The following is a 25060-nucleotide window of genomic DNA, read 5'->3' as shown; positions in this document are numbered from 1 at the left end:
CAGGGCAGAATGGCCGGGAGCCTCCACAAAGGCCATGCGGATAAAGGCCATGGCCAGCCCCAGAGCCCCGCCAGGACCCTTCCAGGCCTGAACGGCAGGCCTCCTGTGAGCAGCAGCCCACTCGCTGTGGATGCATCGGGCTAGATTTGTGAGGCTCCTGCACAGAGCAGAGCCGTGGGACACACTTGCCCTGGGGCTTCTGGGTTACACAGCAAAACAGGCAGCCAGTGGGGGAGGGGCAGCGCGGGGGGTGGGGGGGGTGGCGCGGGGGTGACTCCCGTCAGGGGGCAAACCCCTAATGGCTAACTCGGAAGGCTGGGGGCTGCTCCGAGCCACGGGGCCTGGCCCCAGGGCGTGAGGGTGACTCAGTGAGGTGCCTCACCTGAAGGCCGGGTGGGGGAATGGGTGCGGGGCCAGGTAGCTTGGGTGGTAGTAGGCGGCGGCGGCGGCGGCGGGGTCCAGGCCGAGGGGAGGCAGGGAGGACATGCGCAGGTCCTCGGTGGTGTGGTAGGGCCGGAAGCTCCTCAGGTAGTCCTCGGGCACGGTGCTCGGGGGCACCACGTGGTGCACAGGCCGCTGGAGGCTGCGCGTGGGGACGGACGGACGGACAGACGGACGGACGAGGAAGGGCCAGTGGTGAGCGGACTTCCTGCTCCAGGCTGAGCAACGCGTCATTCCCGCCCCCCCCGCACACCCCCATTCCCGCCTCTGCCAGAACGCGGGGTCTTCAGGGACAGGTCCTGGCTCCCACGAACGGGGGCGCAGGCGGGCTGGGAGGACCAGCCGTCAGGGCAACATGGAAATGCGCAGCAGGCGCAGACGGGGCCGCGGGCCCGGGCCTCAGCCATCATCTGGCGGCTCTCAGCCCCAGCGGGTGCAGACCCACCGCCGGGCACCGCCGCCAGAGCCTCCGGGATCCAGACCCCAAGCACACGTGCCCCCCCATCTGCAGACTTACTTGAGTGGTGGGAAGCGCGAGTCCTGCACCACAGAGCTGGGGGAGATGCCAAAAGGGTACGGGGTGCTGAGCAGGTGGGAGGGGATGGCTGGGCCCCCCGCCTTCTCCTGGGGCAGCGGGGGCTCCACGATGAGGCGCTCCCGGCCACCGCTGCTGCCCCGAGAGCCAGCGTCCTGCGGGAGGACAGAGAGCACCGGGTCAGGACCGGGGTGCGGGGCCGGGGCCTCCTCCAGACTCAGAGAGGCTCGCGTTTGGTGTGCCTTCCTTAAGGGTTTCCACCCCATCCTGCGGGGCACGCACAGGGTACGCAGGAGGCAGTCTCCCCCCCCCCCCCCCCTGGGAGGACACGGCTTCTCATGGCACGAGGGCTGGACTGAAACCCATCTCGTTGCTGGGGCCACAAAACCAAGTGCCCGTGAGGGGACAGGGCACAGAGCAGGGGCCCCCACCTCGCACCAACCCCCATGCCCTGCCAGCGTGCCCTTCGCACAGGGTCCTGCCAGCTCCAAACCCGAACTCGGGGGGTTAGATGGTGCTGTTCCACACCCGCAGGAAGTGAGCTCTGCTCCGCGGCAGGGAGCAAGCAACAGAGCCAGCCGGGGCCCCCCCGCCCGCGGATCGCCAAGCGCGCACCGGCGAGCCCCAGGGGCTGAAGCGTCAGCTGCGCCAACAGCTGCCAGCGCGCATCACAGATCCCTTGGCCCCCTGGTGCCCAGAGAGTCGCAGCCAAGAAGCTGGTGCTGCCCCCGGGCAGAAGGCGCTAGTCTAACCCCGCTTGCCGACCCCTTGGGGTGGTCCTGGCACCAGCCACAGCAGGCAGCTGGGGTACCCCGACTGGTTGGACCTGTCTGGGGACACCTTTGCACACACTGGTGGTGGGCGGGGGCCCTGCCGACCCTGAGAAACCAGAGGAAGGGCTTGCTCAAGGCAGGAAGGCGGAGGAAGAGGAGCCCCAACCAAGACCGAGGGCAGAGCCCGCCATGGCTGGCCACACGGAGGGACCGGAGGAGGAGTGATTACCCCGGGAACACACACCACCCATAGCTGCGACCCCTCTGGTCATTCACGTGGCTAAAGGGAGCTGAGCAGCAAGATCCCGAGCCGGTCAATAGCAGTCGGGGGCGGGGGGTTCCTGACGTCTATTCAGAATCTTCTGGATTCTGGAGCAGGCGCCAGCCTGGGGGTGGCTGGGCCCCCCCCCCCCGAGGGTGGGAGGCCTCCACTATCCTGACAGCCCTTCTCAGCCTAAGCAAGGTCAGCACCAGCCCAGGCTGGACCTCAGCCATGGGGGTTCTGAGGCGTGGCCACAGGCTCCCCTAAGCCCCAGGAGCTTCTCGACCAGGCCCTTCCTCCCGTCCTTCACCTGGCTAGACTGCCATGTCCCCCACCCTGCCACCCCGGCATCCGGTCTGGCCGCTCCTGATAGACAGCAAACCAGGGCCGCAAGAAAGGAGGCGGCAGTCATGGGGGGGGGGGGTCAAACCCGGCCTGTCCACCCCAAATCCGTGGTGTTTCCACTGTGTGGCAAAAACACCAAGCACACCTTGAAAACAGGCGGGGGGGCCACCGGACGTGTGGCGGCTGAGCCCCGTCCCCGGAGGAGATGGCCTGTTCCCTACTCCCCCACGTGTGTTCCCGGCCCGGCCAGGTCCGAGGCTCTGCGGCGCAGGCGCGGGAGGGGAGGAGCAGAGCTGCTGCGCCCTCTGACCCCCCAGGCCTCCGGCACCAGGGCGGGGTGGGCCGTGGGGGCAGCTGAGGAGGGCCTGGCCAGCGCCCGCCCCGGCCTTCCAGAAGACACATCCGTGATAATTAATCGAAGGAGACAGGCCGCTGATTGGAATTTTTAATGAGCAGCAACATCTGTTCCTGCCGGCACGCTGGCGCAGCCCCTCTGCTCACGGCGGGGTCCTCGCAGGTTCGCGAACCCTGCCCTGCCCTTCCCTGAAGGGGCGTTCACGTGGCGGTATCAAGGGGACACGCACACCAACAGCCTGGGGCAAAGCGAGCCGCCCAGAACTCCCACCTCCCACTGTTCCAGAGACTTCTCTACAGGGGCCCACGCCTGGCCTCAGGTCCCGCAGATCCCTGTGTGGACGGCAGGACGGGCTTCCACCCGGGCCTGGAGACCCTAGAGGAGACCCATCGCTGCTCTGTGCCTCAGTTTCTCCACCTGTCAAGGGTGCCAAGCGCAGCCCCAGCTCCTAGTGTGACGGGGACAGAGGCACGGACATCAGGGGGAAGCGGGGTTGGGGACCAGCACGGGGCCCGCCCACGCGAACGTCGCAGGGGCCGTTGGCAGGTCAGGGCTTGCTGGGTCCTCCCACGTGCCTACCACGTGGCACGGGGGCCCCACAGCCCCCGGCTGCCGCGCTCTGCCCCTCGTGGGGGCCGCCGGGGGATGGAGATGGCCCCGTGCCTGTGGCCCGGGACGGACTGAACACAGCACACCCCCTGGAGAGGGAGGCTCCTCAGCTGCCCGAGCGGGACAGTGGCGGTAGCCAAGGGGCTGGACGGCAGAACCCTCGGAGGAAGTCCTCGCCCCAAGGACCACATCTGGGGAGAAGCTCCAGGCACTGTGTACAGAATGCCACAGCAGAGCCAAGCCTCCCGGGTAGCCCCTGATGCGGGGGGGGGGGGGCACGCGAGTGCACCGTCCCCAGAAGCCCCTTGTCCCCTCAGTGGGACAAAGCCCGGCTTGAAGGCGGCTGGGCCAGATGGCACCTTCCCACTGCAGCGGACAAACAAGGCGCTGGAGAGCCTGGGGGAGGGGCGGGCGGGCTGGACCCACGCGCCTTCCGTCTGGCTGCAGCCCCGTCAAGCTGGTGACGGACACCTGGGAATGAGGTTGGCCTTCCTGGGGTGCTCAGAGGCTGCCCGGGTGGGGAGGGGCTGGGGAGGGGCTGGGGCGGGCCCAGGCAGCAGCCCCCAAGTGGGGCCGGGCCACCCCGGGGGCACCCCAAGAGCGCGCGGGGCTCCCCCCGCCGTCCTGGCAGACGGGCGCGCGGCAAAGAGCATCCGGGGGCAGCTTTTATTTCCGAGCGGCGGCTGCAGGCCCAGCTGTACCGATGAAGGGAGGACAACGGGGGACGGGAGGGAGGGAAATCCGGCATTCGCCGGTGCTCAAAGGGAGGCTTCCAGGCAGGCAGTGGGACATGCCCTGTTAGCTTGAAAATAAACCATTTTTCATTTCAGCGGTCCTTTGTGGCTCCCACTACCTGGGAGACAGGACCCTGGCGACCCCGGTGACGGACAGGGCCCACAGCCCCGCCCCCACGACGCCCCACCTGGCAGGAGGCGCCCCCCCATCCCCTCCCCACCTTCACGCCTCTTGCCGGCTCCGCTCCCCAGAAGGATTACATTCTCCACTGAGCCTTTGTGCGGAGCTGATGAGCCATACATCATCTGCTAATCCAGTTCCCGTCCCGCCGCCCTCCCTGGTGGTATTAGTGTTTCATTAAGCGCCGCGGTGGTAAATGGCTGGAGCAGATCTATCACGGCCCTTTCTCTGGGGTGACTAAATGTTTCCGAGACAGGCAGGACCCTCGGAGGAGACCCTCGGAGGACTCCCACGGCGCAGGCGCTCGAGGAGGGAAATACATGGGAGGCGTCCAGTCCCGGCCGATAAAGGGGGAAGGAAGCCCCTCTGGGGCAGGGCAAAGGGCACAGGGTGGGCCCTGGAGGGTGGCACCAGTCAGGGCTGAGCCAGGGACACGGCAGGCAGGACCCCCCCCCCCCCCCCGGGGCCCTGAGGTCAAGGCGGATCGCCAGAGGCAGCGAGCCCACCTGAAGACCCTTCGTCCTCCCTTAAACCAGGGCCAGCTCAGGTGTCTCCAAACCCCTCTGGGCTCTCCCACCCCCCAAACCGCACACGGGGCAGAGCCAAGGGCCGAGACGGCCGCTTCGAGATGCGCGCAGGGCCACACCCAGCAGGGTCCCAGCCTACAGCTGTTGCTAGGCATTCAGGGATACCAGCTGGGGTCCTTGTGGATGCTCACCCTGGGTCAGGGCCTGCCCGACGGCCACCCCCTCTGTGGACAGAGACAGAGGCTGGCCACCCCCATCCCCCAGGGCAGAGTAAAGACAGATCACCAAGACGCTGGGGGTGCCTGCGGCCCTGGTGCCCACCTGCCTCTCCACTTCCACTTTTCGTGTGGTCTCATTAGTACTTCTGAGTATTGCCACCCCCATGGGAACTAGGCAGAAAAACCCGGCCAGTGTTCTCCACCCCCCTGCTGGGTACCCACAGTGGTTCCCCACCCGCCCACCCCCCTACCGGGAGTCCCGGGTGTCACTGGGGAGGGGGGTCAGCCGGGGCGGGGATGCGGAAAGGCTCCCAGGGCCTTCTGCAGGGGAGCAGCTGCACCAGGGAGTCCCCAAGTACGGGGGGGGGGGGGGGGGGGGGAGGGGAGGCGGCGGCTTTGGAAACTAACACGGAAACAGGAAATGCTGGTATCTTCCCTACTTGGATCCTCACTGGAGCAATAATCCCATCAGCTGCTGTTTACCAAGTGCCAGGACGTGCAAACACCATTCTGAGTGCTTCACACGGGGCTAAGGACGAAACAGTGTCCGCCCCCCCATTTCTCATGTCGGGGCACTGACCCCCAGGTCCTCAAAACGGGAGCACGTTGGCAGGGCCCATGAAGAGGTCATTCGGGTCGGCCGTGACCCAACATGACTGGTGTCATCAAGAAAGGAGATCATGACACAGACGCGCACAGAGGGAGGGCCGGGTGAGGACCCAGGGAGAAGGCGGCCATCTCCACACCCAGAAGAGGGGCCTCAGGGGACAGCCCCCCTGACCACAGCGGGGGCCACAAGCACAAAGGATGCATCTGTTGTGTGAGCCCCTGGTCTGGTGCTTGGTCGTGGCCGCCTGACTGGCACCCTCGGATTTTCTTCCAACACACAGATCCTCCAGGTGAGCGTGCCGTGGGGTCTCGGGCCCCAAGCGCTGCCCTCCCGTGGCCGTGGCCGCACCCGCCTCCGCCCCCGTGCCCTGGCGCTCACCTGCCGGCTCTCGCTCCTCCAGACGCCATTGACGGTCTTGGTTGGGGCGATCGTCACCACGGGGGGCGTGCTGGGCACACTGTGGCCCCCAGGGGGGACGATGATGGGGCCCATGGGCACGCGCTTGGGCGTGCTGGCTGGGGAGCTGTGGTTGGTGGCCGGCGAGGACACGGGGGACGACTCGCTGCTCAGTGAAGACCCTGCGGGAGAAGGAAGGTACAGCAGCGTGAGTGGGGGTCACACCCACCCAGGGCTCTGGCTGTCCCCAGCCACACCCCAGCTCACCTGAGCCCTGAGCCCCAACCCAAAGGGGAAAGGAGCCGGGAGCGCACGCAGGCCAGCCAGGAAGGGTGACCCCTCCACGCACCGATGGAGCCCGGAGCCCTGGCAGAGCAGACGTGCTCCCAGCGCGGGCGGGGGCAAGACCCCCAGCCTCAGAACAGGGGGTGTGTGCTTGTAGACAGAGGGCTTACAGGAGGCCCCGGCGGCCGGCGTGCTGGACGGGCCGGGCCGGGCAGGGACACGCGGAAGCAGCCACGGCAGGCTCATATTTTTTCTTAGATATCCACTGCAATCTACTCCTAAGTTTTTAAAATTGAGATCTGGGGCACCATTTACAACACAAAGGTCCCTGGTTTCTAGCACATTCAGAGTCGTGCAACCAAGACCGCGACCTGGCCCCAGATCACTTCTGCCCGCCCACCCGAAGAACCCCGGAGCCCACTCCTCCCCGCTGTGCCCCTGGAGGCAGGGTAGAGGCGGCAGAGCCGGTGGGGGGCCCAGGGCTTAAGGCGGGCCGGGCAGGGCCTAGGGCGCGGCTGGGAGGAAAGCGCTCCAGGGTCCCCTGCAGAAGGCCCTCGTCGGCTGCTCAGGTTGATGGCTGCTCCCCCCGCCAACGGGCAGCAAGGAGGTCACCATGCTTCCTTCCCAGGTCCCGGCCCCCCAGCAGGCACCCGTCTGGCCCGGGCTAGTCCAGCACTGTCTGGGGGTCGTCGAGAGCCCAGCCCGGGCCCGGCGAAATCCACAGCGTGTACTCACATCCTCCCTGCACTCGGGGAAGGAGACCCCCTCACGTGCCCGCACCGTGGTGGGGCCACAGACGCTGGCTCACGCCACCCAAGCCCCCGTCCCAGACGGGCCCTACTTCACCTGAAAGCACGAGAGCAGCTGGGGCCACGTGTGAGGCAGGACACACGGTCAGCTATGGTCATGGGCAGGGGTGGGGTGGGGTGCAGGGGCTCTGGCCGAGCTGCACGAGGAGGCCACCGCTGACAATCCCAAACAGCGGCTTGGAGACGCCCCGTCTTGCTCTTGGACTCAAAGGGCAAACACTGACCCTTCTGAAGGGTCCCCACGGGCACCTTCCGTTGGCAAGAGCCCCACGTGGGTGGGGGGAAAAGGAAGCAAGGTCAGCAGAGACAGCTCCTCGCGGAAGGAGAATCCCATTGGTGTGCAGGCATCCTCCCAGATTTCACTCCAAACTTGCCTCGTTCCTGGGGGCCGAGGGATCCTCACCCTGTCTCCATACCACCTCCAGTGGCCACACTCACGTTACCAGATGGAACCTCCCAGCTGCCAAGGGGTCACCGCAGTGCCATCTATCCTTCCTGCCCCAGGGACCCTGACCAGCCAAGTGTGGCCTCAGCAGCGTCGCTAGGAAGTAGAGTGGCTGGACGTGGAGGCCCCGGCGACATCGGGACAGAGCCTTGACCTAAGCAACAGGACTCGCTAGGCTAGTACACGGCATGTGCAACTGTACAGGGCAGCCCCAAGGAGACACCCAGGCTCAACCGCACAGGCCAAGCCCCACAGCAGCCCAGCAGCACGTTCTGCTCAGCAATATTAAGACCGCCACGGAGGCCGGGTGTCCCTCAAGGAACTGCCCGAGGGCTGCTGGCCCTGAACTGTGACCCCCGATTCCCAAGATGAAGCAGCAACCACAGCCCCCACCCCAAGAATTCTGCCACCCCACACTAGCTGGACCAAGCCCAGCTCTGCTCCCCACTACCCTGGGTGAGGCCTGAACCTCCCGGTCAGAGGTCATTACCACTGGGGGAGGGTCAGTACTGCACAACAGGGCCACCTTCCCGTCCCAGTGGGGACAGCCTGAGGCTTCGAAACAAGCTACGTCTGCCCAAGTCGGTGACCAGCCCGTCCTGCACCCAAAGCTGGTTTCATGACCGCCTCGGCTTTGGGCGGGGGGGTGGGAGGGAGTTGTCACAGGCAGATCCAGCCAGTCCCGCGGGCAGAGCCGCCTCGGGGGCTGGTGGACTGCCGCCCGTGCTGAGCGGCTGACCGAGAGGCAGCTGGGTGCTTAGTTCTGTACCATCACCCAGGTATGTGCAACTTTGCAAAACCAGCGGCATCTTCAAGGCCGGCAGCCCCATTCTGGGGAACACACCCAGCAACGCGGGGCTGATGCCCACCAGAGACACGGCAAAGGGGCTGCACGGGGCCCGTCCTCAGGCCGGAGCGCCCCCCCCCCCCCCCGCCGCGGGGGCAGCAGGCGGTGCAACCACTGGAGCGCAGACAGCCAGGTAAGGCCCGGTCCGGCCGCTGGGGCGGGGGTGATAGCAGGCGGCCGGCCCCTGAGGTGTGGGGTCACTCCAAGACCCTGCCCCCAGACACTGGCCATCTGTGCGCTTTTCTCTGGTTTATCTAGATTGTGATAAAAAGTTCCACTCTGTATTTTTGGAAAAAAAAAAAAAAACAAAAAAACCCACCAAAAAACAAAAAACAGAACAACACGCTTGATAAGGGATCTTTTCCTTAAAATACAATTTCCACGGAACCTCTATGGCTCTCCTTTTTTGGGTGGCAATGGCTGCACGCAGGCAAGTCCCACACCACACAACGCCCACCTCCAGCGTGCAACTCGACGGTCCCGGCACCTTCACAGAGGGGCCGCCATCACCCCAGAAAGGAAGTCTGAGCCCCCAGCCCCCAATCTGCATGGTCTCCAAGGATGTGCCTACTCTGGGCGGTTCCTGTAAATGACCCACGGTACGTGACCTTCCTCCCCTGCTGCTGCTCACTCAGTGTGGTTTTTACGGTGCATGCGTGTGGCCGTGGGCGTCAGGACCCCCTTTCTACAGCCGGCTACCCTCCCTTGTACGCAGAGACCCGTTTCGTTTGGTGTGCCCAGCCCCTTGGCTCTGTGACGGCTGCTATGTCTCCTGCGCTCACAGCTCGTCTCCCACTCAGCCCCGCGCTCAGCTGCCAGGCCCATAGCCTGGGCAGCCCTGTCTACCCTCTGCCCGGGGGTGGAGGGGGGACAGACAGGTGCGCTCTGGAGCCGAAAAAGGAGGCAAGGAAAATGCACACAGGCCAAGAGCACCGGCGGTCAAGGCAGAGGCCGGCAAGAGCCTGGAGGAAAAGCCGGGGTCAAAGGCCAAGTGGGCTTTGGGCCTCCAGGCGCTGGGCAGATGGGCCAGGGGGCCCACACGGCTGGGACCCCACGGTGCAGCAGCCCTGGGAGGCCTTGCAAGCAGGAGCACCTGCCAGCACCAGGCCCCCCAGGCCGCTCTCCTCCCCTTGAAAAGGCCCCGCCTCACGCCATTAGCTCGCCTCTCTGGATTAACCTCATTTCTAATCACCAAGGGGTGAGGGGCGGGGCGGGGGGAGCTGGGGGGCCCAGGTGCACTTGCACCAGGAGGCCATCGACAATTAGCAGCCTCATCCCCCGGGGGGCTGGCGTCAATGGCTGGCCAGAGCAGGCGATCGATCCCTGACCACGCACCCACAATGAGCGAGCAGCCACCCCGACCCTGCTCCCGCGCAGTGGCAATACCGCTGCGCCCGCCCTCATTAACTGGAGGCACGCGGCGTCCCCTCTGCTGTCTGACTCGGAGGATTAGCGCCGGGGCCGCCGGGCACATGTAATTAACAGCTGAGACCCCAGACTCGGGGGGAGACTGGAAACAAAACCGCAACTGTCCGCTCTCCCAGACACACAAGCCACGACGACCACGATGACCCACCCCCCGCTGGACTCCGGAGTGAGGACCCCCACCCACCCCAGCCCTGTAGCGCAGGCAGGGCGAGGCCAGCTCTCGGGGACACCGCGCTGGCCTAGTCCCCCCGGGGCCTCACCCCTGACGACAGGGAGAAGACAAGAGAACAGTCTCCCTAAAGAGGGACCCTGAGGACGTCTTCCTGGGATGCCCGCTCCGGGGGCCGGGCCACCCGAGCTTGGGGGGCCTGGAAGGGGCAGCACCGCAGGGACAGACTTGTGTGTGGGAGGGACCAAGCGCAGGACTCCCGTCCCAGCAAGCGTTTGCCAGGCTTCACCCAGGGCAAGCATCAACCTGGAACCCTCGGCCACAACCAGGGTGGGGCGGGGGCACCCGAGGACCCTGCGCGCGCCTGCTCGCCAGGGCCCTCTGCTCACCCCTACAGTCTGTCCTGCCCCAGGTCCACCTCGGAGGGTCCCTGGGCAGACTGCTGTATTCCAGAGGATGGACAGCCTCCACTGCCTCGCGCGTCCGGGGCGCCCTGACCTCCCCATCCTCCCCCGATCTCCCCAGGCCCAGTGGGGGAACGCCGTTTGGACCCAGAAAGCAGACTGGCCATCAGCGTGGCCCCCTCTGCTTGCAAGGCTGAGGGGCCGTGGGGCCCGCAAGAAGCCTCCTGGGAGGCCGGCAGTCGGCTGGACACAACTCCCCGGACAGTCCCAGAGTCGGCCTCCCCAGAACGCGCCCTCCGGCATAGAGCAGTGGGAGCCCTGTCCCGCCTCACGGCCACCGGCGCGGTCCTCTGCCCGATTTGCCACCACGTCACCGTCCATAAACCCAAATCGGCAAAGACAAGTGTGGGTGTCTTATGAACCGCGTTCCAGGGGCCCGTTACTGGTCGATGAGCGGGACTGGGGCTGGCGAGGAGCACAGAGGGAGCTCTTGGGGGGGGGGGGGGGGGGGGAAGTCAGTGGCGTGTCTCCACAGCCAGGGGAGGCCTGCCACGCCGAGCATCGCCCCCCGGTCCACTGTTCTGGTCATACCCTCCCTGTCCAGCCAGCCGTCCCCCTGCCACCTCCCTGCGGCCGGGGCACATGCAGCTCCCAGGCCTTGCTCTCCTCCAGCTCTGGCCTCCCCTGCCCTCCGGCCCTTGCCTCCAGAATCCCCAGAGCCCAGCGGATAGAGGAGAAGGTCTCCCACCACCACCACGAGCTCCCACCTGTGCCCGGAGACAGATGGGGCCGCAGGCACCCACAGGGAAATGCCAGCGCACGGCGGACACACGCACGCAGGGAGCGCGCCAGGCAGGACCTTTCCTTCCTGGGTTTGGTTGGCTCTTTCTTTGAAAGAGGCAGATTTCAGGGGGCAGCAGGGAGGCCGGCTGCATGATGGCAACACTGGTGGGCAGAGTCCCACCTGCACCCTCCCCAGGGCTCAGGGACAGGACCTCTGTTCCGGCAGCTCCCGAGGCCCAACGGTAACCAGACCTGCCTGCAAAGCCAGCGACAAGATGAGGCAGGCAGCCAAGAAGCGCCATGGAAGGAAGCCGGGCAGGGGCACCCGGGTTAGGGGCTCTGGACCTGCAGAGTTAGAAATTCAAGTCCAGCTGCCCCCGCCCCTGGGGCCGGTGCTCTTGGCAGACGCCCCCTCGGGGGAGGCTGTGGGCCACCCCACAGGGCCCAGGGTGGCAACACCACGTGCCTGACACACTTTGCAGGGATTGAACAGGCCCCAGAGGCTTCGGGGCCCGCCCAGCTCCCTCTGCCCGGCCAGGGCCCCCAGGCCACAGCAGGGACTGCCCAGAGACACCTGCCCTCGGCGGAAGCGAGCGATGTGCAAGGCGGAAAAGGTGGGCTGGGCGCGCAGGGACGACGCATCAGAGTTAGGACCTTCCCGGTGGGTTCCAGGGGTGGGGTCAGGGGAGGCGCAGAGCCTCTCTGCATCGCGGCCCCCACCCGGCCCTCTGCACGAGGGCGCTGCAGCCCCACGGGAGGTGCCTGCCGCAGGGTGGAGGCGAGGCGAGCACACTGCCACACAGCCTGTCAGAGCCAGCACCTGGCAGCTGCCTCTGCAGCGTCATGCTCCGGCCGGCAGGGATGCGGGCGCCCAGGCTCGCCCTCTGCAGGGAGCTCGGGGGAAGGGTCAGGGCCGCTGGGGAGGGGGGTGCCCCCCCACCTAGGGCAGCTCCTAGGGCAGATGGAGGGGCTGTGGCACTTCCTGGCTCACGCCCTCACTCAGTCATTCAACAAGCACCTCTGAGCTCACGGGGTAGCTGGAGGTCCCGACAAGCCCTGCAAGGCAGGCCGTGGAGGAGGCTGGGACGTTCTGAGGGTCAATGGGGTCTTGGGGTCCCTAGGCTGGGGCTCGTTCCAAGGCTAAAATTGGGCTTCAAATGCCAATGTAGGGGTGTATGTGTGTGGGGGGGTACAGTCTGTGTCCAGAAGAGGCTCTGGTGGGGGGACAGGCAGGGATGAGGTGGCCAGGCCAGTGCTGGAGCTGGACGAGCAGCTTCGGGAGAGGACAGAGGGCCGAGTGGCCCAGGAGGACAACCTTTTTGTGGCCAGAGAAACGGGGTGGGGGGGTCGCCCAGCAGCCACGGCAGCAAGGGGCTCCACGCGAGCTGCTGCACCTCAGTGGGGCACGCCCTGGCCTGTCATGGAGAGACGGTCTCATGGGTACAGCTGGGATCAACCAGGGGTCAGACCCCAAGCCTCTTCCAGAAGAATGTGCTGCGAGGGTGTGATCACTCCCTACGAGGGGTAAAGAGGAGGGACCCGGAGACAGAGGGCAGCCATGGAGCCAGCAGCTGAGCCCCAGCGCAGGGGTGACAGCAAGTCCGCAAGTCCAAGCCCACCTCCTTCCCACGGAGACCCTCTCCTTTTTAGGACCCTCCCAGGGAGACCCCTCCAGCCCCTTGCGGCGCAGGGGTCGGGTGGGGGCGGAGGGCACGGTGGCCCCGGTACGGTGCACGCAGCTGCCATGCCTGGCCCTAGTGTGTTTTCTCTGAATCCAAACCTATGAGGATGAGCTCTCCAAAACAAGAAAGCAGCCCAGAGAGGTAAAGCGACGTGCCCAGGTCACACAGCAAGGATGTGAGCCAGGGGATGAGGCGGGTCCAGGCCCTCGTGGTGCCCACGGCCACTCCACACGGCCCCCCAGGGGGTCTGGCTGCCAAAAAGGCACCTCAGCGCCCTGGGACACAGACAATCCCCCACCAAACGGCGGTCCTCATCCTTTCTCTAGAGGCAGAGCAAACCCTAAGGCACTGAGGTGACGTCCTCTGTGAACTGAATGTTTCAACTGTATCCTCGGGACACGACCATGGGAGGGAAGACGTTAGCCCGGGAAGTGGAGGGGAGAGCTTGGGCCACTGCTCAGAACAAGGGGGCGCATCACAGCAAGGGAGGGGGGCGGGGGCCAGAGGTGGGCCGGAGACGTCCCAGGCTGCACGTGGCCGCCAGGACAGGCCCTGCCCCCCCTCCACCCCCGTGGAGGTCTGGCTCCACCCAGGACCTCTCTGTCCACAGAGACAAGGCTGTGGGCAGTCGGCCACAGGGTGCCGACAGAAACAGGGGCCCTGGGGGGGGGGGGGAAGGTCAGCAACAAGCCAGGGAGGGGCCGGAGGCTGGGGGGTCTTGGGACCCGAGTCCACGGCTTCCAAATTCCCCTCCACTGCTTAGGACGAGGGATAGCAGCCAGCCCGCGGCTCAGTGGTGTCCCCCAGCCCCGCGGACGACAGCCAATGACCGGTGCAGGGTGCCAGCCAGGCACAAGGTCATTCGGCCGTGAGAAGGAACAAAGTCCTGGCATGCCGCGTGGGGACGGCCCCAGAACTCCAGTCACATGCGCTCAGTGCCCCCCCCCAACCCCAGCCGACCGTGGTCTGGGAGTTAGGGGTCACGCCCGCATGACTCTGAAGACCCCAAACACCACAGCACCTTACTGCTTTACAAGAGGGCTCTCATGGCACTAAATCAATCTTTACAATTCAACCACTAGCCTGCTCCTTCCCTGACCACCAAGCCCAGCAAAGCACCCCCTGCCCCCGGCGGGTCTCTGGTTCCAGGGTTTGGAAAGGCAGGGCAGAAGCACTGGAGCCTGCTGGCTCTCCCCCTCGTGCCCCTGCTGCCCCCAGGCTTCTGGAAGTCGACACCCCCATCACCCGCGGCCCCCGCACCACCGAGGTGGGTCCAGGGGCGAGGGGGCTTCCACCCAGGGCTACCGTCCTAACGAGCTGTGCGCCTCGGGCTCATGACTTGACCTCTCTGAGCCTCAGGCCCACCATCTGTACACTAAGCAACTCCGGGCTGTGAGCCCCTTCTGCTGATGGGGGAGACGGCAAGGTCACAGGGCGACTGAGTGAGAAAAAGGGGACCAGGCACAGGGTGCAGCCCAGAGATGCTCCCGAGAGGGACAGCACTTCCTCGTTTTCTCAAACTGAGGCCTGACTGGGGGGTGGGGGAGGGGTGGAGCCGATCAAGAATGGAACACGGAGCTCACGGCCTCGGCTTCAAACTCTCAGAACCTGGCTTGTCGACCGCTGGAAAGCCTACCATTCTCAAGACACAGGGTGTCGAGAGCCGAGGTGCACACACAGAGGAACCTGAGTGGGGGGCGTCCCGGGCTCAAACGCTGCTCCCAAACCTCGGCCCTCCCATCTGAAGGACGGAGTGACCGGTCAGCCAGCTGCAGATGTCACGCTCCCACGATGTAAGGGCTCTGGGCAGTGTGGCTGGGGCTGGTCTTCCCTCTCCCAGCCCCCCATCGAGGACTCACTCCTCCCAGGACAGCGAGCACACAGAACGCCCAGGTCAGAGCCGCGAAGAACAGGGCACCCCAGCCACCGGGCCAGGCCTCTGCCAGCAACACACTCTGTTCCCAGCCAGTGAGGCCCGGAAGCCTCTGGCACGTGGGCTGCCTGCTGGCCTGTCCTTCCAGCCGGACGCCGAGACCAGACCAGCCTAGGGCAGCGGAGAGGAGACAGCACCATCGAGGCAGGCTCGTGCCCTGGGCCCACGGCCCTGGCATGATCCCCCGTCTACAGACCTCCCCTGCCTGCCTCTGCAAGGAGGAAAAGGGCCCTTCCGTGGCCACGTACTCTGCAGCAGCGAGGTGTCACCAGGACGTGCCCCCTGAGGTGCAGGGACGATTGGCGGTGACTCTGCGCGAGCGGAATCAGCATTTTCCCACGTGCCAACACGTGCCTTCTGAACGTTGAGAAAGGACACAGCCAGAGCAAGGAGCGGCCGGGCAAATTCTGCCACGGGGGCGTCCCGTCACCTCTGAGGGGACCACCGAGTCTCAGCCACCCCGTCCCCGCTGTGTGCGCACCCCCACGACGGGCAGGGAGCTCGCTGCCTTCTGTGGGGCCATCTGCCCCCCAGCTGCGTGGCACGCGGTGGCCTGGGACAGCAGGGCCTCCCAATACCGGCCGGGCGCACTCGGACACCACCAGGCAGTGTGCCCCGGTGGGCGTGGAGGGGGAGGAGTGTGTGGGGCTGCCAGCAATCACGCTCTGCCCAGGCGGACACAAAACCAGGCCCCAGCGGTCTGCCCTCCCAGGCCGCGGCCCACCCCGTCAATCCCGAGCTCACTGCCCAACAACCGTGAAGAGGAGAGATGCAGAACTCCGAAGACCCCCAGCCACCCCAAGTCAGGGCAAATGTCCCTCCTGCCGAACTGCGGAGCCTCTGCACACACAGACACATGTGTCCTCCCCACACAGGGCCCTGGGACGCAAGCCCTAGACTTCTGGGGCAAAACAGATGGCAGGCAGAGGTACCCAGGTCCCTGCTTCCTCTGCCCAGAGGGCAGCCCCATGTCTGAGCAGCAAGTCCATAGACCGGCCTGGGTCTCCCGGCAGCCCCAGCCACAAACTGCCTCCCACCCTCTCGTCCAACCAGCAGCCCATGACCCAGACTAACTTGGGCAACCGGATGGTGGTCCCAGAAGGGCCTGAAGCCGGAGGCCCAGGGAGCCTCCGAATAAAGATCAAAGCTCAGAGAGGGTCAGCGTTTGCCCAGAGCCACACAGCATGTCACAGCCCAAGAAGCCAGGGCTCCGATCTGGGCGACACCCATCCACGCCGGCACACGATCCTTGCCTCAAGGAGTTAGGTAGTCGTGGGGGGAGCTGTCCCAGAGACCCCCACTCTGAGATCAAGTGGGTTTCTAGAGACCGTGGCCACCCCCGCAGTGACCCCTGGAGCCAAGGCCGGACAGAGGCGGTAGAGAGGCAGAAGCAAAAAGCAGAGGTGCCAGGGTGGGGTGGGCTCGCCGGCCGGGCGGGGGGCTGGGAGGGCCTGCAGTTGGGATGGCGCCCCCCGCCCCCCAGAATGAGGCAGCGCGAGGGACAGCGGAGTGGCCAGGAGCCCACCCCGGGGCGGCTCCAGCTCCTGCTCGGGAGGAGGGGGCTGCGCTCCCCCCTCGGGCTGCAGCCTGGCGGGCGCGCCTCTTACCTCTGGGCTCCTCCGCCTGTTTGGCGAGCTTGCGCAGCGCGGCGGCAAAGCTGGAGGACGGCGCGGCCTGGGCCGACAGCGCGCTGCTGGTGGCGGGGCTGCCGCTGGGCACCAGGGCGCCATTGAGCGGCGAGGGGGTGAGGGGGTTGACGGTGGCGGTGGTCCTGGTCGCGGTGGAAAGCATCCCTAGTGAAGGGGACTTGGGCTCATGGCTCATGCCTGAAACAGGAAAAGAAGAACCAGAGGTCACCCAGAGAGTAGGAGGGCCCAGCACCAGAGCGGGGGTCCGCGGGGCGCGGGGGGTCCGGCACCAGCGAGCAGCATGCAAGGGACAGGGAGCGGGAGCAGATGCGGGCGGCGCCAGCAGCACAGGCAAGGCAGAAGAGGGCCAGCGTCACAGAGAGAGTGGGGCCACGGCGCCCCCACCCCTGTGGACCTATGGTCACAGGCTCAAGTGCACCCAGCACCCCGGGACTGCAGACGCCAGACGGCTCAGCCCAGCAGGATCCCAGAGCATCTGCTCCCGCGTGCAGGAGGGACAAGGAGGCGCTGCACCTGCCCCCATTCTAGAGAAAACAGACTCAGGGTCTGACCCCAGGCAGGCCACCCGGGATGCTGGCAGGTCCCCGGCGGCACAGATGCCTCGGAGAACGGCCCCATCGGCCATTGCGTGCGCCGTCGGGGAGAGAACGCGGCCGCCCCGCACACCCTGCCTGCAGACCAAAGACACACAACTGTAGTCTGACCCACCGTCAGTGGGCAAAGAGCCACCTTCCCACAGGCCCCCAGCCTCTCACGTCTCGTCCAAGTGTCAACGAGGAGGCTGAACTGCCTCCCGACTGCCCAATCAATAAAGGCCCAACTCAGGCAGCCGAGGAAGAGGCGCCATAAATAAGTTTTCCATTACCATTCCCTGCCCTCTCGGGGCCACCGGCCCGGCCCAGGCCCCGCTCAGGCCCCGCTCCCCGCCCCCTCGCTGTGGGTGCGTTCCAGGGGTGTAAATCAAGCCCGATGGCCTTGCGGCTGGCAGGGGTCACAGGTCGTGTGCAGGGAAAAGCAAATTGACTTCCAAACCCCCAGATGGACACCCAGGAGGGGCAGGCTCCAGGAATACCATACAGGCATCTGGGGAAGGGTCCTTGGGAGTAGTGGGTGGAGGAACACAATCCTAGAACACTCAAGAACACAACAGGGCAAGAAACATGCACTTCTCGCAGGGTGGTGGCAAGGGACCCCCCCCCCAGGCTGCGGCCCACACCCCAAGAGGCTCTCCGTGGCCCCCAGAGCCCACCTCACCTCCGCCGGGTTCTGCACTGAGTCTAAAGGAGTCTACCTGGAACCTGCTTCCATGTCCAACCCTGTGGGCCAGCAGGCTGGAAGGCGGCCGGGTGAGAAGAGGGGGATCCCCACAAGGGGGGTCAGGCAGGGGTAGGCACCCACCTGCTGCCCCCAGAACTAGCCGGGAGAGAGGACAGGCCTGGACGCACGTCCTAAAGCCCGAGTCCCAGAGCGCCAGGTGGGGCAGGAAGAGCCATCCTTGGGGCTCAGGCTGGCGCATCCAAGACAATATTGAGGGCTTGTGCTTGGGAACAAAGGACCCCCACAAGGGCCCCGGTGGCCACAGCCAGTCTGCCAGTCTCCCAGCTGTGGGGTAGCGCCAACCCCCGGCTGACCCGCGCATCCTCCTCTTCCTGAAATAGCAGGGGTGGGGGGTGACTCTCAGTAGAGAAACCCAAGAATCCAGGGGGGTGTGAGGGTCCCTTCCCCAGAAGCCTGATTGCCAAAAAACACAGGTCTCAGGCCAGGGTCATTCTTGGCCAACTCAGCACCCAGCTGGCCCCTGGAGGACCACTGAGCACAATGGATGTTACACTCCAGGAGTGTGGCCCCAGGCTACCACTGGCACCTTCTCCTCCTCCAGTGGACAGTGTGGACAGAGGGGGGCAGGAGGTGTGGCCAAGTTCATGGAGTGAGGAAGTGGGGGCCCGAAGGTCACGCTTAGCATTCACTTGGCTGCCAGGTACCTGGGGCATGAATCCTGCTCTGTAGCCTCAAAGCTGGATGACCTCAGGCAAGTACCTTTGCCTCTCTAGGCCTGTCTGCTTGTCTGTAAAATGCAGTAAGGACAAAGTCTACCTTGTAGGTTCATCTAGACAGGTTTCAAGGAACTAATACGAGGGACTTTATAGAGTGTGCCCGGTGCACACAGTCCACCAGCCTATGGAGGAGCAGAAACACAGGTCCAGATGAGCAAGGGGCCCGGCCGTGGCCTCACAGGTCAGCCCCTGCAAACCAGGACACACGCTTCCGGAACTGTGCTGCTTGCCCCACCTGGGGGACCAGGTGATGTGGCGTCAGAAGTCCACGTGCTGCTTGGGGTGCCCCCCATGGTCCCCTCCCCGGGCTGGGGACTGCATGGCCCGGCGTGCACGCCGCCGGCAGAGCACAGTTCCATGTGCCTGAGCGGGTGGCGGCTAAGGACGGGTCACACGCGGGAGCTGGTAGCTGTTTTGGGAAGGAGAGACAGCACTTAGAGATGCTACACGGTAAAATGGAGGCCTTGTGGGGATAAGGCCCCCACTGGTCCTGGTGAAACACTCAGGGGAAGGTGTGGCTACACAGGGCTGCCGGGAGACAAGGTGCGTGAGGAGGGACCCCGGGCTCTCTCCCGCAGGGGACATCAGTTAGACATGGCTGGGTCACCTCCCAAGATGCCTCCAGACGGGCCTAGGAGAGGCCAGCAGCTGTTCACAGTCTGGTCCTGGTCATACGGACGGTGCAAGGCCACAGTCAGGCAGCACGCCCGGGACTCGGACCCTGTCTCACAGCCCCACACGGCCTCCCCGCACACCTTACACCACCTGCCCGCTCCGAGGCCTCAACGGGATGCTCGACCAGAAAGGATAAACATGTGTGCGTGCACGGCTAAAACACGTGTCACCAAAGTGTCTGAAAAACACATCCACAAAGTCTTTGTTGCTCATCCCTTCAAGGGGTGGAGACCAATTCTCTTGCCCCCAGATGTGGGCCGGACTTCCGGACTCACTTCTGACCAACAGAGTATGGTAGAAGTGATGGCGTGTGACTTCCAAGAAGAGACCACCGTGGCCGCTCTCCCGCATCACTTGAGTGGAGCGTGCTCAGGCTGCCCACAGGGTCCCAGGTTTCCTGCCGCCTCCAGACAAAAACCGTGTTCCTTCCCCCCTCCCCCCGCCCGGATGAGCCTTTGGATGAGACCACAGCCCCGGCTGCCAGCTGAATCACAGCCTTCTTGGAGCCTCTGAGCCACCCCGCATCCCTAAATGTTAAGTCTGGGAGAGTTCGTCATGCAGCTTAGGGTAGCTGACACAGTACCGCCACAGGCTCTCCTGACCAGGACTACCGCCTCGAGCTCTCTCCCCATCTCCCTTCCTTCTTGGAGCCCCAGAAGGGGGCATCTGCAAATACTCCATGACCAACAGGCCCCCCCCCCCCCGATGCCACCGGAGGCCGTCAACCACACCCTCCCTGTTCCCTCAGTCCTTAGAGAGCCAGTCATCTCTCTTTAATCCCCATTCTGTAAGAAAGGTGTTACTGTGCCCATTTTACAGATGGGGGAGGCCAGGCTTGGATCCAAGGGCCGACAGGTGGTTAACAGCAGGGCTGCGATTACAGCAACAAAGCACGTGCATCCTGTTCACGCCACAGTGGTCAGGGCCCAGATCCAGACCCATCCTGCCCCCCGCTGCACTCGGATGTAAGAGATGGGGACGAGGAAACAAGGAGTGGGGAAGTGAGGGTAGACAGTGGGGTCATTCCACCTCCCAGGGACAGTCCCCAAGGCCCAGGAGCCGACGTGAGGCCACTGTCCAGTGGCCATGTGACAGGCTGGCCAGCTGGTGACCTGGGTGGACCTGCTGTGACCACCAGCTGACAGTGCTGGGCAGGATGGCACCGAGGTGCTGGGACAGGCAGGTGGTAGCCACAGGACAAATCCCAGGCCAGACTCCAAAGATCACATGCCCCTTAAGGTGTTGCTGGGTGTCTTCAAGTGGCAGCAAAAACAAAGGTCTTACTTCTTATGTTGTAGCTTCTCTGCAGTAAACCAGGTTGTTAAAAAAGGGGGGGGGTCATTGGGGCACCTGGGGGACTCAGTTGGTTTAAGCATCTGCCTTCAGTTCATGCTCCCGGGGTCCTGGGATCGAGCCCCACGTTGGGCTCCCTGCTCAGCAGGGAGTCTGCTTCTCCCTCTCCCTCTGCCCCTCCCCCTGCTCATGTGCGTGTGTGCTCTCTCTCCAATACATGAAATCTAAATAATGTTTAAGTAAAATAAAACAAAGTAAAATAAGTAAATGGGGGGGTGGTCATCAAAGAGATGGAGACTCACCAACATGAAGTTGGCACACCAACAGAGGGCCCGGAGGCGCCCCCTCAGACCAGGGCCCCCCCTGCTGGAACTCAAACCCAAATAAATCCGCACCTACTGCCCCCTGCCCCTGCCTGGTGAGCAGGGTCTCTGGGGGGCAGACCCCCCTCCGTGCCCTCCCGGGGTCAGCTATCCCCTGGATGACACAGTCACACTGCTGCTGACACTGAGTAACCTCCCCTCCTCACACAAAGCCTGGCACCTGTTCCCCGGGTTCTGGCAGCAGCCCTCCGGGTTCCTGGGGGTCCCCCAAAGCATCTCTGTCGTAGTGTCAGCTGTGGGCTCCAGGGGCGCTGCGAGCCAGGAAAGCTACTGCTGATGTCAGGTCACTTAAAATAGAATCCCAAGCCAGCCACTTCATTAAGGAGCTAAAATTAGCCCTGCTCCTCGGCATGTGCACCCCCGGAGGGCGGGCTGGGGGACCACCAGCAGCCGGGATGGCAGCTCCTTTGCACCCAGGACAGGCAGGCAGAGGCCAAACTCAGAGGACCCCGACGCCTGGCAAAGGGTCACCCTGGACCTACTCTGACTCGATGCAGCCTCGGGGGAGCCCCCTGCCCCCTAAGCCCTGCCCCGGGAGGCAGACGCAGGCCTCCCCCACGCACGTGCTCTCTGGCTGAGGCCACGGCAGGCGCTGCCACGACCGTGGAGTCCGCAGGGGTGGGCTGAGGGGAGAGCGGGCCTTGGGGCGGCCCCCGCACCCTCAGGAGGCCCCAGGGGACCATGGGGTGCCTGCTCCCCGTGCCCTCATCAGAGAAAGTATTTATTAACTTCTGTGCTCCTGGCCATTGACTGAATTTTCGTCTACATCATCAGCTCATGTAAATTCATTATCCTAACAGCTGGGAATAAGCTCCACTGCGTGAAGGCCAATGATGGATGAGAGCTGGAGGGCCGGGCAGCGCTGGAGGCAGGCACAGGCCCCCCCTGCACCCCGCTGTCCGAGCTCTCCCGCCAGGTGGGACTCGGGTCGTGTGGCCTCCTGGCCTTCTCATTTACAACCCGTACAGCTGTCCTCCCCTGCACGGGGCTCTGGCCACCCCCGGCAGCCCACCCAGCCTCCTGGGCCCCCTTGGGGCCGGCCCCCCAGAGCCGAGAGCCCGCGGCAAACCCCACTGGCCCGTCAGCTCCCGCACAACGCCCCGGGGCCCCCCTCGGCGGATGGTGGCCGCCGCGGCAGCCAAGGGTGCCCCTCGCCGCTCCTGCTTCTCCCCCTCCCCGATGTGGTGTCTTTAAATCCATACTTTGCCTCTTCTGCCTACGCTTCTAATATAGCAAGAGCAGCACAAAGCTTTAAAAAAAAAAAAAAAAAAAGGGCAAAAGGAAGGAAAGTGCAGGGCTGGCCCAGGCCTACTGACGTTCGCAGCTCTCCGGAAACCCACCTTGTTCTGATTCTTCAGAACACGCCCCAGGCTCCGAACAGCAGGACTTAAATGGAGGGAGGCGCCCAACACGCCCCGAACCGTGGTCCCAGTCCAGCCTCCTCCTCTCCTCGAGGGTGGCGGGTGTATTAATCAGCGCGCAGGCCTCCCGCCCGGCCTCCCGCAGACCCTGTAATTACCGCTTCCTTTCATGGGCTCTACGCGGCACCAGACCTCGGGCCTGCTCCCTCCATGCTCTCTAATTACAAGCTAAGGGCTGAGATGAATTTTCTGCTGGCTCCCAGTTCAAGCACCAGTCCGCACCCCCAGCCCCCCCCACAGCCGCCCCCCTGGGGTAATTACACCCCGCGGGGCCGGGCTGGCGGGGCCTCCCTGTCCTGCGCCGCACACAGGATCTGGACTGGGATTCTCCCATCATCCCTCCTGAGGATTTTTCATTACCACAGAAAGAAATGTTTGTGAGCAAATACAGAGTGTCCCTGGGCTCGGGGGGGGCTCCCCCACCGTGCCCCTCAAAGGGGGGATGCTCCTGCAGCCCTAACAAGGCCGGGGTGACCCCGCTGCGGAGACCGGGTGAGTGGCGGTGGTGGGGCACGCCACGTGATCCTGGGAGCCTGAGCGGCTTCATAATAAATTATTATATCTGCCTTCAGCGTGTTCTGAGCTCAGTCGCACGAAGCAATTTTTCTTGAGGTGGGGGTGGGAGAGGCAGGAAGGCTTTCCTGCTCCGGATGCACAGGGTGGCTTGCTTAGGCCTCATGTCCTTTTTTGACCGAGGACAGCCCCTCAGGTTGTAGGTCGCTAAGGGGACTGGGGCCTCTTTCTTGTGCCAAATCCCAGAAGAGGACTTGCTCCCCAAGGCTAAGGCTGCAGGAGCCGGAGGGCTGGGCCAAAGCCCCGGCTAGCTGCCGGAGCAGCGGAAGGCCCCAGCAGATGGCCTGGATCCTGACCCGGAACCAGGAGAAGGGCGGAGACGGCAGGGAGGGGGAGAGGCAGGGGAGGGGCAGACGGAGGCCAGCCTGCACGTCCACAGGACACCCCCGGCCCAAAATGAGTAAGAAGGCAGCTCCCTTTCCCATGCTGCTGCCACCCTCCCCTGCTCACACCTGTCACTCAGCAGCATTAAGTCACTAGGGAGCCCAAGGCAGAAGCCTTTGAGCCTCGGAAACTGTCCTCCAGAAACACAATCAATGAGAGCCGGCACCACAGGGTGGGCGGTTTCCAAAGCCAGCTTCTGGGGTCACCCGACCACCACTGTGAACCCCGAGTGGGGTCCAGTGTTTAGGGTTCTCCCGGCCTTGATCCCCCCCACTGCCAAGACTAGTAACGTGGGCGGGGGGGGCCTGTGTGGAGAGCAAATCCAGGTTCTAGGGAAAATGAGAGAGGCGCATTCAGGAGAGACCCCTACTCACACATCACTTGATGCCTGCATACCAGGTAACAGCTTAACAGCTGTGGGCCGGGGGGGGGGGGGGGGGGGGGGCTGAGAGGTTCCCGGGAGGGATGGCCCCGTCCCCGTGGGAGCCACAGAGTGGGTGGAGAGGAGAGCGAGCATGGGGTGGCACCCGGGGTGGGGGGCCCCCCGCCAGAGGCGGCCAAGGACAGTCTAGGGGTTGAGGTTCCAGGCTGCTGGAGACTGGAGTGGCAGAGGCTGAGGCCTAAGGCGAAGGACAGAAATCAGGCAGCAGACGGCTGCGACATTTGACAGCGACTACTCTGGGCGGCTGCCGGTCTAGAGAAGCGGGATGGGCGTGGCTGCGAGCCGCGGCAGGGGCGGCGCAGGAGAGGCAAGTACGGCAGCACGGGAAGCAGACAACTGAGAAAAGCAAGAAAAGGCCAAGAGACAGGGTCAAGGCTGGAGCCTGGCATCCGGGGCAGCGGTCCCCCAACAACACGGACAGGGCAGTCCTCACGGCCGCAGCGGATGCACGCACTGCCTCGCCCAGAGCATCAGAGTAACTCCGCGAACAGACCTCAGCCGAGAACAGACCTCAGCCGACGGCGACGTCAGGGAGGCCGCCCAGAGTCACGGGGCAGGGCGGAGCCGGAGCCGGAGCCAAGGATGACCCGCGGCCAGCACGATCCCTCCTGCCACACACACGCCCGGGGGGGGGGGGGGTGTCCCAGGGCCAACGGGCCTCCCCCCACAAATGATCCCAAGTGGCGAGCCTCTTCTGCCCACTCTACAGATGGGTAAACGGAAGCGGGGAGAGAGTGGCGCCCTTGTCCAGGGCTGCATGTGGAAAGGCTGGAACCTGAACCCTCTTCCCTTGCTGCCGTGCTGGCAACCAAGATGGGAAGACACTGGGGAGGGCCACTCGCTGGGGTTGCCTCCCGTTCTGCAGACCCCAGTCCTGTGACAGCACCCACCTATGTGCCACACCCGTATTACCCTTGGCATAAAACCCAGGAGCGAGGGGGAGGATCCGGCTTTGGGACCCCCACCTTCCCACAGCTCCTGGCTGGAGGGCACCCACCCCCCTGGAGCCGCCTGAGGTGACAAGGGTGGATAGGGACCCTTTTATGTGCCACATGGCACCTGAGCTAACCAGGCCACCTCTGAGCTGAGTCTCGCTCACAAAGGAGCCCTTTCAGCAGACTCCCAGAGGCGCAGGGTACAGGACGCTGGGGGTCAAAGGTGTCCGATGCAGAGGAGAGGTCCCGAAGGAGAGAAACCCAACCCCGGCAGGAGGCGGCCACTGAAATTCTCCAACTTTCCATGGAGCAGCAGGTGGGGAAACAGGCCAGGAGGGCAGGCATCAAGGCCAGGTCCTTCTGAAACAGTGAAAACCTGACTGGGGGTGGGGGGAGAGACGCTGAAAAGCAGTGGAAAGAGAAAGGAGACACCACCGTTTGACCAGCCTGGACCCCACCCCTGCTCCCTCATGCAGCCAG

The 25060-nt window shown here is 64.7% G+C and overlaps 1 protein-coding gene across 13 annotated transcripts in view; it reads right to left on the bottom strand.

Annotated features, from left to right (window-relative positions):
• Positions 1-25060, bottom strand: part of GSE1 (Gse1 coiled-coil protein) — a 398424-nt gene that overhangs the window by 19241 nt on the left and 354123 nt on the right. For 9 of the 13 annotated variants that reach the window (XR_012375210.1, XM_073882349.1, XM_073882351.1 and 6 more), the window contains 4 exons: positions 16379-16597; positions 5969-6168; positions 959-1131; positions 383-583 (listed from right to left, as the gene is read on the bottom strand). Coding sequence is in view for 12 of the 13 variants with exons in the window: in XM_073882349.1 (XP_073738450.1) it covers positions 383-583; positions 959-1131; positions 5969-6168; positions 16379-16597 (793 nt within the window). In the remaining variant the exon portion in view is untranslated. The remainder of the gene's footprint in view (positions 1-382; positions 584-958; positions 1132-5968; positions 6169-16378; positions 16598-25060) is intronic. The other 4 variants (XM_073882352.1, XM_025860296.2, XM_073882356.1 and 1 more) reach the window with 1 other exon arrangement.

Source organism: Callorhinus ursinus, unplaced genomic scaffold, assembly GCF_003265705.2.
Source record: "Callorhinus ursinus isolate GAN/ISIS: 27379988/994484 unplaced genomic scaffold, GSC_fseal_2.0 scaffold46, whole genome shotgun sequence".
NCBI classification, from domain to species: Eukaryota; Metazoa; Chordata; class Mammalia; order Carnivora; family Otariidae; genus Callorhinus; species Callorhinus ursinus.
The sequence above is the reverse complement of the archived record's forward strand: the minus strand, read 5'-3'. Positions and strand labels throughout refer to the sequence as shown.